This window comes from Notolepis coatsorum, assembly GCF_963971535.1.
Source record: "Notolepis coatsorum genome assembly, chromosome: 4".
NCBI lineage: Eukaryota > Metazoa > Chordata > Actinopteri > Aulopiformes > Paralepididae > Notolepis > Notolepis coatsorum.
Window position 1 is genome coordinate 36,887,529 of NC_140168.1, and position 13,913 is coordinate 36,901,441.

The 13,913-nt window shown below is 43.3% G+C and overlaps 1 protein-coding gene across 1 annotated transcript in view; it reads left to right on the forward strand.

Moving 5' to 3' along the window:
* col16a1 (collagen, type XVI, alpha 1) overlaps positions 1–13,913 on the forward strand; it is a gene marked incomplete at its 5' end in the record, with an annotated part of 142,539 nt that overhangs the window by 103,511 nt on the left and 25,115 nt on the right. The window contains 7 exon segments of the mRNA XM_084311911.1: positions 3,033–3,092; positions 4,564–4,683; positions 5,746–5,787; positions 6,838–6,912; positions 7,613–7,657; positions 9,340–9,384; positions 13,838–13,891. Coding sequence (XP_084168037.1) covers positions 3,033–3,092; positions 4,564–4,683; positions 5,746–5,787; positions 6,838–6,912; positions 7,613–7,657; positions 9,340–9,384; positions 13,838–13,891 — 441 coding nt within the window.

The window sequence follows — 13,913 nt, forward strand, 5'->3', positions numbered from 1 at the left end:
GACAAAGTTGAACAAAGTGCTGTACAAGTCCCACAACAACAAAAAATTATAATAATTTTGAAAATATTTATATATATATATATATATATTTTTTTTTTTTTTTTTTTTTTCTCTCGAAGCTTCGAATTAAAATCGAATCTCGGCCCCAAAGCTTCGAATGCCAAATTGTTTTTCGAAGGTCAGCCCTAGTGGGAACATTTGCACTCAAAGCTGCAAACAGACAAGACAGATGCCACGGGCGCGTGCAGTCTGCCTCTATTGCAAAGGTTTGTTCGTTATGCGGCGTTGTGTTCCATCACTGCGGTACATTAACGTGAATAGCGGGACGCATCCAAACACACGGGAAAAGAAAGGGATTCCCTGGAGTATTGCATTCAAGATACGCCGGTCAGATAATGTAACATGTATTTTACCTCTGTGTACATAATGGGGGGAAAAATAACACGCCTGACCGCTTCTTTTCACAGTAATTGATACATGTATAATTCCTTCCAGGCTTCATTCTCAGAGACACAGATTTGACAGGATCGGATGGGTGAATTAATTTGGCCCATTCACTCACAGGAGATCAGTGGCTCCAGCGGATGAAGGGTGGAAGGAAACAGACATTCCCATGATTGGATTATGGATGAAATGGACATCCTGAGCAGAGCCACAAACCACTGACTCGTTCCCATGAAAAGTGGTGTGATTTTTAATGCAACCCTTATCAGCGTGGAAACTTAAGTTCTTCCTTCATAAAGATCTCATCTAGACTCGTACATACATTGATAGTTGGAAGCAGTTGGGGGAGAAAAAAACTCCAAAGATACTGTTTCCACCAATCGGTGTACGTGGGATCGGGTTGAAATACGTTTCCACCAATGGGTGTACGTGGGATCGGGTGAAATACGTTTCCACCAATGGGTGTACGTGGGATCGGGTGAAATACGTTTCCACCAATCGGTATACGGGGGATCCGATGAAATACGGTGCCAAATACATTGCTACAAGCAGCCGAGCTGGTTGAAATGAAAATATATCGGCTTTGTGGTTGAGACCTGTGGTGTAAATGTTTCATACCAGCACTGAACCGGGTCCTCTCCAGACTGGGATGAGACCGCGGACATTCTAACTACAGTGTTTGATGTGGTACTAACAAGCGGAGTGTTTGTGGTTTGAGATGGAGCCATTGATATACTGTCAGTGGCTCTGGCACAGTGGTGTAGTAATAGGGGTGGAGGTGTATTACTGAGGCGAGGTGTGTATACTATAGTCCACTCCCAACATACTATACATTTCAGGGGTAGTTAGACTGACAGGTATACTGTTTATGCATAGAAAAAGCGGTATGTGTACTCTACTACTACAGTAGCTAACTAACTACTACTAGCTACTTCACAATGGAAATCAATTTAAGTATATCTACTTCTAAAAAGTAGTTAAACTACATCCAAACTGCATTTTGGAAAATGACCACAATCTGAGTCTGGCATCTCATAGTTACACGGAGGTACATCTGATCTGACACAAAGTAAAGTGTGCACTGTAAAAAATAAATGTTTTTTCACTGTAAATTCACTGTATTATTTAACAGATTACTTTTATTTTTCTACTTTAAGTGTAAGTACCGTAAAAATACAGTAAATTACCTTTTATCAAAATATGAACCATTAAATAAAGATTGTAATCTGTAAATGTATTTGATTTACTGTAATTTGACAGTAAGTATTTGGCAACCATTGATGCCACACATTTACCGTTTTCTTGCAGCGTTTTTTCTTACAGTGTGAGTGTGGTTGGTTTAGGGCAGGCAGCTTGTGGGTGTGTTTTAAGGAGAAGGTGGGGGGCAATTGTTGAGGTGGAATCAACTACCTAAACTACATGATTGATTGAAAACTTTCATTAACAGATTGCAGAATGGGTACAATACAGTACGGCTCAATACACACAATTGTTAAGGGGATGCAGACCAGAGAAAGACTTCCGTCTTGTTTACATCAGGGTCCCCCATTTTCAATTCATCAGGAAATGTATGACATACACATACAGATATATACAGATATAAAAATCTAATCTAATCATCTAATCTAATCTAATCTAATCATGACATTTATGACATACATGACATACATATATACAGTACTGTTACATTTGTGACATACAAGATATGCCAATATACAGTACACATGACACAAAGTAGTTAAATACTGAAGAATCTACAGAGATTTCAACGTAGCTAAAGTACCACCCAACGACTGCAAAATGTAGTTGAACTAGTCATTTAACTTACATGTAGGTAACTACTCGCCAACACTGCATGTGTGTGTGTGTGTGTGTGTGTGTGTGTGTGTGTGTGTGTGTGTGTGTGTGTGCGTGTGTGTGTGTGTAAATGAATGCACCTAAATATGTAGTTTGACTGATAGATACACAAAATGTGTTTATTTATGTTGATTTAATTTAGTTGTGTTGATGTTTCCATTTTTACATTCTGTTGGGTTTGGTGGACATTGCAATAAGTCTACCAGTGTGCTTTATGTGTGTACTGTAGGGGCTGCAGGTACAAATAATAATTTTTCTTCTTCCTGTTCCTTTCGGCCATGGAATTTGTTGGATCATATTAATATGTACTGTTGAACTGTGGTAATTCCATGTACGAATAAATAAATAAATGATGATGATGATGATGATGAAATATACCATTAACTACTACACCACTGCTCTGGATCAGGCCAAACACACTCAACGCCGCCAGACAGTATGTTCCTCTGGAGCAACAGAAAGGACTTGTGGGCAGACTGTAGTCAATTCCTGATACAGCATGACGTAATCATGACATTTTGGAACACAGCCCCAATTTAGGGGCAAGCATGACGTCAACGCAATACTGTATTTGATGGGAGCACGTTTGCGAAACCGTGCTCTTCGTTTTACTCAACGTGCGGATCAGGAATCGACCTTCTGTGTTTTGTTCTATGTTGACACCCTTTGCCTTGTATCCTTGTTTTGCTAATTCGATGTCCACTCCGCTGCCCCCTTTTTCTTCCCCGTAGAACCCCTACGCCGGGCAGTACGGGAAGCTGCCTCAGGACGTTCCCGCTGGGGACAGTGACGTAAGTGAATTGGCAAAAGGGGGGCGTGTTACAGAGAACAGAGGTTGAACATGAACCGTTGAGACCAAAAACCATATGAGTGCATCTTCGGAAAACGTCCTGCTTATTACAACGTTAAAACCGAAATGACGCAGGAGGACGAATGAGACATACCGCCTGAGCGTCCCTGACCTCCGAAGTACGTTCTCAAACCGCACACGACTTTCCCCAGCTCACCGTCTTTAGATGGATTCGTTAGGACACCTTAAGAACAAGACTCATACGGTTCTTCGTCTCAAGGGCTCACAGTGTGCATGCTCTCCCTTTTGTGGATTTGTGATCGGAAAATGGCCGTTAATGACACTGACGGTGTGCCAGGGTTTCCGTTAGCCGGTAATTACCGGTATTTGACCGGCAAAATCTGTTGAAGTCCGACATATTTAATCTCTCCGGTCATAATGTCCGGTGAAAATAATTCCCTCTAAGCACAATTAGATTATTTGAATTGTATTAAAATAGGCTAAAATTAAATAGCCTATGCGATGAACGAAACAATCATTACATTTGTTTCATCGTTGCTTCACCAAGCAGGTCTAACGATGTTGTCAGCGAGAGCTTAGTGCTGGGTTTGCGAGAAGCATGCAGCTGCAGAGCCACAGAATCCACCAGCCTTGCCGGCACAGTGCAGTACTCCAATTCAGCCATTGGCAATTCAGCTGTTGGGTGGGGGGCGCTGCTGAGCGGTCCCCAGACCGGACCTGAAAACACTGCTGCTCTGCGGGTCTGCAGCTGCATGCTTCTCGCAAATTTAGCAGCAAGCTCCCGCTGACAACATTATTAGACCTGCTTGGTGAAGCAACGATGAAACAAATGTAATGATTGTTTCGTTCATCGCATAGGCTATTTAATTTTAGCCTATTTTAATACAATTCAAATAATCAAATTGTGCTTAGAGGGAATTATTTTCACGGACATTATGACCAGCACCAAGTCGTTGGGAGGTGGAGATATACATCACGCAAACCCACGATAATGTTGCCGTCTCTCTCTGCCAAATTTCTCAGTTCTTCGCTTGATATAATTAATACAAATGTCCAATATAACGGAATTCGTTAGCTCATAAAAATGTGATTATAACAGACTGCTGTTTATTAATGTCGGGCAGACTGCCCACCGACACCTCAAGTCGGCAGCAGCACGAAGTCTCGAGGGACTTATTTTATTTGGAATATATTAATGACTGTATATACGCAAAAGTAGCCTAGTTTTAAGTTAAAATATTATAAATGCCTTGAGGATGTCATTCTTTATATAGGCCTATCAATTGTTTTTAAGCTCAATAAACTCTGACCGGAATTGATCCCATTTGTCCGGTAGATTGAAATCTACCGGACACTCAGACCTGCAAAAACAAATTCTAACGGAAACCCTGCGGTGTGCGTGTGTCTTCTTGTGTATATGTGCGTTGATGATGCGTCCCGTGCCACAACAGGACGACTGTGTTGGGGATTGCTCCCAGGGCTTGCCAGGGGTTCCTGGCACGATTGGCACCAAGGGAGATAAAGAAGACCAGGGCAAGCCTGGCGCGGGCGCCTCGGATGGCTGTGTGGGGGTGAGCCTTTGGCGGGAGGAAGGTGGAGGAAGCAGGGATGGGAATGTAATAGACAAACTGACTAGAAATACTGTATGTGGGTGGTTCTGGTAATTGCATTATTTTAAATAACATATTATTCTGGCTACTCTGGATATAAATTCAATTGAGATAATCCCACTTGTATTTCTATCAACTACTATATCAACCAGTGGTTAAAGGACAGGTTCACTTATTTTGGACCCAGGCCTTATTTACTGTAATCATTGTCTGGCATGATGTTAACTAGTAGCTACAGGGAATCATTTCACTGATCGCTTTAGTGTTGAGAAGCCTAGCACTGAGCTGAATCCTCTCACCGGGCTCCAATACAATCCACAGTGCAGTGTTTTAGCCTTCAAAAGCCATGATAAATGTATTTTTCCAAAAGAGGAATCTCACAGTATAATCGGCTATCTCTTCGTACAGTATGTTCGGCTGAGGAAATTGTTGCAAACCGTGCATCATAACAAAGATTATAATGAGGCCTTGCACTACTGTATCTAAATTGCCCAGTTACGTGCGTAACAGGCCTTGAAAAACGGTTATAGCTTTTGACACAATGTCCAATTTGCAACCATTTCCTCAGCAGAACATCCAGTACGAAGACACATCCGATTATACTGTTTTTGAAAAGGACATCAAGGTCTTTCGCAGCCCGGCGTGAGGCTGCAGCACAGCGATGGGTGAAAGAAACGGCCTACACTAGTCAACATCCTGTCAGCCATAGTTTAAATAGGGCCAGGGTTCAAAACAAAAGGGAGCACGTCCTTCAATCGATTAGTCATCTCGTCATTCCCGTCCCGAGCTTGGAACGAATTGAGCTTGACATTCAACATGATTCTTCAGATGGTGAATCATGCCTCCTTCAGCGGCAGCACGACGCGGGGGGGTGTGCATACAGTAGGCTACTAACTACCCTGTGATACAAAACGAGACTCACTCATTTTGCATTGTGTCGGCGGTGACAAGACGTACGGTGATGTGTGGAAGTCACTCTGATGCGCGACATTTAGTGTAATTTATTGTGTCTTCTGCTCACAGTGTCTGGAGAGGCTGCAGGGCGAGGAGGCTCCGCGAGTAGCGGTCAGTTACACTTACAGAGAGAGACACTTACTGATTACACACACACACACACACACACACACTTACTGATTACACACACACACACACACACACACTTACTGATTACACACACACACGCGCACACACACACACACACACACACAGACAGACACACACACACACACACACATTTACTGATTACACACACACACACACACACACACACACATTTACTGATTACACACACACACACACACACACACACACATTTACTGATTACACACACACACACACACACACACACATTTACTGATTACACACACACACACACATTTACTGATTACACACACACACACACACATTTACTGATTACACACACACACACACACACACACACACATTTACTGATTACACACACACACACACACACATTTACTGATTACACACACACACACACACACACATTTACTGATTACACACACACACACACACGCACATTTACTGATTACACACACACACACACACATTTACTGATTACACACACACACACACATTTACTGATTACACACACACACACACACACACACACACACATTTACTGATTACACACACACACACACACACACACACACACACACACATTTACTGATTACACACACACACATTTACTGATTACACACACACACACACACACATTTACTGATTACACACACACACACACACGCACACACATTTACTGATTACACACACACACACATTTACTGATTACACACACACACATTTACTGATTACACACACACACATTTACTGATTACACACACACACACACACACACACATTTACTGATTAAACACAAGCACATATTTACTGATTGCACACACACAGATGTTCTGATTACACATACTGTACACACACACAGATGTATGATTGCACATACTGTACACACACAGACACACACAGATGTACTGATTGCACATACTGTTACACACACAGACACACACAGATGTACTGATTACACATACTGTACATACACACACAGACACGCTTACTGATTGTTTCCTTCGCCCATAGGCCAGTGAACCACCACGCACAGGACAGCCAGGCCACCCAGGACCACCAGGGTCTCCAGGGGAAAGAGGAGAGGCTGTGAGTGTCTGTGTGGCTGGGTCTGTGTGTGAATGGGTGGGTGCCTGTTCATAACAGACAGTGTGTGTGTGTGTGTGTGTGTGTGTGTGTGTGTGTGTGTGTGTGTGTGTGTGTGTGTGTGTGTGTGTGTGTGTGTGTGTGTGTGTGTGTGTGTGTGTGTGTGTGTGTGTGTGTGTGTGTGTGTGTGTGTGTGTGTGTGTGTGTGTGTGTGTGTGTGTGTGTGTGTGTGTGTGTGTGTGTGTGTGTGTGTGTAGAAGTTGAAGCGGACATATATTATGGTTTATTTACAAAGTGCTTCTAAACAAATTACCAACTTACATTACCTCCCTGCCAGGCTTCAATGTAGGAGCTTATCAAACCCACTCTCAGGACTGGATTACATGACATGTTCCTTGGGTCAATTCCAAATGAACTCAGAAAGACTGCTTTTAGCTTTTGTGCTCCGGACTCATGGAATAAACTACAAAGCACTTTAAATATTGACTCGCTGGGAAATTTTTAAAAGGTCCTTTTGCATCTTATTGGTTTTGAGTGCAATTGTTTTAAACAATGCTAATAGCTGTGTCATATCGATTTATCTTCGCTTTTGTTATTTCTTTGTTGTTGAGAACGAGGATCCACCCTCGATAACCACAGAGGATCTACATGAAGGTTGAATGAAAAAAACTAACATCACCTTTATTTTCTTTCCCGGTTCCAGGGTGGTCAAGGCCAGAGAGGTCAGGCAGGTCAACTGGGGAACATGGTGAGGCTTTAGAACCAGTTCCTTAACTAAGACTCTTCAACGTTGTAACGTGTCTGGCTGTGTGACGTCAACTTGTCAGCATGAAATAACCGCACCGGGATAGCTTAGCAAGTAGCTAATCAGACGTTGTCGCTTTTTGGGGATTTACTGCACACCCATTTATTATCAAAAGCATATAATTAGCATTCTTTCAATTTCAATTTGTTGTCCATACAACAAATATCAACAAATAGTTTTACAGACATGAGCCACATCGTTACTAGAGAACTAGATGCCGTGCCGAACGGCAGGTGGACAGGAAGTGCAGTGAGTCACTGGCTCAAGTTAAATCCAATTTAACCCGTTGCTACATCAGGTACAAGCAATGGAGCGCCACTTAGTGACCAAACATGGCACTGCAACTAAATGAACACCCAAAATATAATAGGCACGTTTGTGACTGTTACATTACAACGTCACTAGGATAGACCCAGCTCAGGCAGCCTCAGCTGTTCCATACTCCATCACAGTAGAGAAACCAGGTTCTCTAATGCGTTTAATTAAGAACATGTGTTTTCCTGTTTATAGAGGCACTGGAGCGCTATAAAGACATTCCTGTTGGCTCGTGCACCGATGTACCATATGTGACTCTTGTCAGGATCTGATTGTTGTGCAAGATTTGCTCCAGTTAGCACTCGTCTTACAATACTTTGATCGCTTCCCTCGCTTCGACACATCACTCTGATTCGTCCTGTCATATAGCAAATGCGCTCGATAAAAAAGTTATGGAGTGCATTGTAGTTATTGGTTTACATTTGCATGATTTTTAGGACAGTACCAGTGTTTTCTTTCTTCTTTTTTTCCCCCTCTCAAAGCTTCAGATATCAAGGCATTTGAAAGCCACTGGTTCTCGCTGTTTTCTGTGAGTTCACAGAGCCCCCTGGTGTTCTTGTTGTGCACTGCCTCTTATGTGGTCTTGAGATGGAAGAGCAGTGAGCAGCACCCATGCGAAAGTTTCAAATATTTAAAAAGTAGTCCACTTAGCAATTTAATATCGATGCATCATTTATTTGTGGTTATTGTGTGCACTGTGCTCAGAATGAATGCCTGCCTTTAAATTTTTTTTTTATTGATCTTTTTCCCCCTCCATTTTCCTCTGATTTTCTCCCATCCCAATGTTAGTCGTATGCCAATTCCCAATCCCCTTCCTGGTCGCTGCGCACTTACCCCCCACAGTCAGATCATCTGGGAGAGTGGATGCTATCACGTGCTTCCTCCGACACAAGTCCAGCCAATCAACCGCTTCTTTTCACCTGGCAGCGCGGATCCTCCCTGAGAGGGCGTAGCGTGTGGAAGGATCACACTATCCCACTCAGGTCCTATCCGCGCTTAGCAGGCGCCCCGACCGAACTGTAGGAGTCGCTGTTTACAACGACCCGGACCCACCCCGCCAGCTTCTCCCACCCTCTAATACAGCCAATTGTATTAGTGTGAACGGCCAGCCAAGCTGGTGACAACCCCGGAGCTGTGAGCTGGATTCGAACAGGCGAATCCAGCTCACAGCTCCGGGGTTGGTGACGAACGCAATCTCCGCTACGCCACCTAACCGCCTGCCTGCCTTTTAATTCTGATCGAAGCTCAGATGTTTTACTTGTATGATGCTGCTCTGCAGCTGGGTCTTAGTGTCTCTCTTGTGTCCACAGGGTCCCCCCGGTTTCCCAGGTCCTCAGGGGCCACCTGGTGTATCTGTGAGTTGCCGATAGTTCATCAACTACTCTCTTTGTTTTGTTGGTCTCTGCACGACCCTCTCTGTCTCTCTGTGTTTCTCGCTGTGCCTATCTCCCTCTCTCTCTTTCTCTCTGTGCCTATCCCTCTCTCTTTCTATATTTGCTTATCTCCCTCTCACTCTTTCTCTCTGTGCTTATCTCCCGCTCACTCGTTCTCTCTGTACATATCTCCCTCTCACTCTTTCTCTGTGCTTATCTCCCTCTCACTCGTTCTCTCTGTACATATCTCCCTCTCTCTCTTTCTATCTGTGCTTATCTCCCTCTCTCTCTTTCTATATGTGCCTATATCCCTCTCTCTCTTTCTATCTGTGTCTATCTCCCTCTCTCTCGTTCTCTCTGTGCCTATCTCCCTCTCTCTCTTTCTATCTGTGCCTATCTCCCTCTCTCTCGTTCTCTCTGTGCCTATCTCCCTCTCTCTCGTTCTCTCTGTGCTTATCTCCCTTTCTCTATTTCTCTCTCTTCCTTGTCTCTTTCTCTTTCATGCCAAGCACCCCCTCTCACATTTTAATTGTTAGGGGTCCTGGGTTCAAGTGTTCTTCTTCTCCAGAAATGTTTGTGCAAACTCCTGTGAGATGGTAAATGGTTCTGCCCATTAACTGGAAATTGCTGGAGCGTTATATAATTAAAGGTCAAAACTTTGAAAAAGCATACAGTAGCTCCCACGCCGTGAGTCAGATTTACACAGAACTATCCTCGCTCTACAAATTGATCTCAAGAACCACTAAAGTCCGTCTGACTACATTTTCCCTCATTTCGAATTTTTACATCTCCTAAACTGTACGTCCAATTGCTACCAGATTTTCTGTGGGTCATTATTGGACCAAGCTTATCAAGAGTTGTAAAAATCTTGGTGATATCTCATTTAGTTTTCAAGATATTGACCACAAATCAGTACCTGAAACATACCCTGAAAATTTACCTCTAGGGGGTCCCCGGTTCCAAACATGTACATGGGCCTGGTGCATATTTGGCCATTAATCAATTACATTATATCCAAATATCACATCATTTTCGTTATTAAGCTGTCCCCAAAATGTTTTGGATATTTCAAACAAGTGCATGGGCCTGGCGCAAATTGTGTCATGGATCAATGAGTTTGTCAAAACTTGGTAGATACTGTATTTATCATTTAACTATGTCTGTAAAATCATCTTAAAATTGGGCAATCTATTCCATATGGGCTTACAATATAGTATTTCTTGTGGGCTTTTATTTTGAAACTGGGCTTTGTTTTTTGAGAGTGGAAGCCTCTGTCGGGCCTTGCATACTTCAATTTAAAGTTAAGTACAGTACATATATTTGTTTGTCTTGTATGACATATTATATATCATCTTATATTATATAGTATATAATAGTAAATTGTATTATATATATATATATATATATATTATATTCTTTTATCGCTGTCTTCACTCCCAATAATTGGTTTCTTCTTTTTTTCTGTTTCTTGATCTCACATCTGGATCATCTCTCATTTAAATCCGCTCCCCCGTCGACATGATAACACAGTCTCCCTCCTACCTTCATCTCTCTCTCTCTCTCTCTCTCTCTCTCTCTCTCTCTCTCTCTCTCTCTCTCTCTCTCTCTCTCTCTCTCTCTCTCTCGCTCTCGCTCTCGCTCTCGCTCTCTCTCGCTCTCGCTCTCTCTCTCTCTCTCTCTCCCTCTCTCTCTCTCTCTTTATCGCTCTCCCTCTATCTTTCTCTCTCTCTATCTCTGTCTATAGCTCTTTAATGAAAGTTATTTCAGATGAGGAAACGATTGCATTGTTTCTTTCCCGTTGTTCAGTTATCCCCCCTGTCTAAGTGATGGAGAGTGGGACTGCTGTGCAGGGAGAGAACGCTACCCCCTCCTCCTCCTCCCCCTTCCTCCCCCCCCTTCCTCACCATACAAATGCATTGCTTTAGCAGGATATAGATGGTAAATGGATGAGCTGTGTGAGCTGTGTGGATTCTGCTCCGAACCTCGCAATGTTTAATGCCAGGAGAACTGGAGAGAGAGAGAGAGAGAGAGAGAGAGAGAGAGAGAGAGAGAGAGAGAGAGAGAGAGAGAGAGAGAGAGAGAGAGAGAGAGAGAGAGAGAGATGGAGAGATAGAGAGATAGAGAGATAAAGAGAGAGAGAGGGATAGAGATAAACACAGAGAGAGCGAGACATACAGACAGAAAGATACAGACACATATATAGAGAGAGAGAGATAGAGAGAGAGACACAGATAGAGAGAGAGAGAGAGACACACATATAGAGAGAGAGGGATAAATAGATAAAGAGAGAGAGAGAGAGAGAGAGAGAGAGAGAGGGAGAAATATATATAGAGAGAGAGAGACACAGATAGAGAGAGAGGGATAAAGAGATAATAGAGTGGGAGAGAGATAAACACAGAGAGAGAGAGAGACAGACAAAGAGAGAGAGAGAGAGAGAGAGAGAGAGAGAGAGAGAGAGAGAGAGAGAGAGAGAGAGAGAAACCCAAAGAGAGAGTGACCGAGACAGACAGATAGGGATGGGTACCTTTCACATTTGAACCGATACCGGTACCGGTACCTGTGAATCGATACCGGTACCCAACGGTACCTTTTTTCGGTACTTTAGTCTCAATAAATTTTATTTACCTACATCAGTCGTAAAAAAAAATCCAAACTTCAAATAACTACAATTTTGACAGTTTTCAGCTTGTCATTGCTCCGACTGCTTTGTTGTTGAATCAAGTCAAATCCTAGGTAAGCATATATTGTGCGTGTGAACGTTGACATGAAAAAAAAAAAAAAAAGCAAAAAAAAAAAAAAGCAAAAAAAAAGGAACAATAAAAGAAAAAATCTTTTTTTTTTCTTTTTTTTTCGGTTTCTCACTTGATTCGATACTCGGTAGTACCGACGTGTTTCGGTTCGGTGCCTCAAAAGTACCGAATTCGGTACCCATCCCTACAGACAGATAGACAGACAGAATGGGGGACATTAAGCCGGCAGCGGAGGTCGTCACGTTGGTGAATCCACGTCTGTGTAAAAGGGACAGCCAGCAGCCAGCATGCTTTGCCTTGACCATGTACACCAACACACTTCATTGTTCTCCCCGACTGCTTGTTCTGGTGTACAGCTCTCTGGCACCTGTTTAATGCCATAGTGAACTTTGTGTTGTCGTTGATATACCTATGCATTAAAAAATAAATGTCCCCAGCGAATCTCTTAGAATCAATATTGTGCTGTCAGAACAGTCTTATGTTTGCAGGTTAAGTGTTTCATTATTAGTTTGATTAGGCCACCATGGTGTAGAATAGTGTAGTGAGTCTGGCCAGAGTGGCTGTCTTGTTTCGCCAAATAGCAAACATTGTAAATACTGATTCACCTATAAGTACAACCCTGCTTAGCTCACACAATGCTGTTGTGAGTAAGATATTTGCTGAAAGGAATTGTGTTTGTGCATAGAGCACTAGATGAATCAACTTCTAAGACGATTTTCACATGCGCTTTTCTTGATCATGCATCATGTTCCGTGTAAAAAATAAAAGCAAAACGGCATAATGAGGGGCCTTTTATAGCAATATTACAGGAGAGTTTAACAGGGGAGAGAATATGTATCGCCTTCTGTTCAATCTATTACTCATTTTCTCCTTTGTTCATCTTTTTTTCTCACCATCCCAATTAAAGAGCAGCGGTAAAAGCAATCGGTTTTTTTAATGAAACTCCGTGGCTTTGATAAGCCATCGCAGATGAATCTATAGCAAGGCTTTTCTTTGGCTTTCCGCAGGAACGTGAAAGGACAGAGGGAGGGAAATAGACGGACAGAGACAGAAAGAGTGAGATAGAGGGTGGGCGGCGGGCAGGGAACATTTCAAAGATCAATATCCTTTGAAAAATGGATGAACTGTACTGACTGGTTTGACTGGAGAGATGGGCCAAGCAGGCATGTATCAGCCTCTGAATGTCATGGCCGTGGATTTGAATCACCCACCTGAAGTCCCATAGACGAGTTCCTTGGAGGACGCACATCCTCCCTCGCATAGAGAAAGAAGCAGTCGTACAGTATGTCAGTATGTAGGCAGCCCCAATGGGAGACTAGAAATGCCAGTTAGCCACTTCGGTATTGACTCGTCTCGTCCTTGCTGCGGTACAGCGTACCAGTTCATTTCTGCCTAGAGGCCATATCCTCTCCTCTCCTCTCCTCTCCTCTCCTCTCCTCTCCTCTCCTCTCCTCTCCTCTCCTCTCCTCTCCTCTCCTCTCCTCTCCTCTCCTCTCCTCTCCTCTCCTCTCCTCTCCTCTCCTCTCCTCTCCCCTCCCCTCCCCTCCCCTCCCCTCCTCTCCCCTCCTCTCCCCTCCTCTCCTCTCATCTCCCCTCCCCTCCCCTCCTCTCCTCTCCTCTCCCCTCCCCTCCTCTCCTCTCGTTTACATTTTCTCATCTTAAATATCCCTCACTCTTCTCCACAGGGTCTGTCGGGTGAGCAAGGGTCATCCGGACTCCCAGGACTGAAGGGAGAGCAGGTACATCCCAGGCAAACAATTT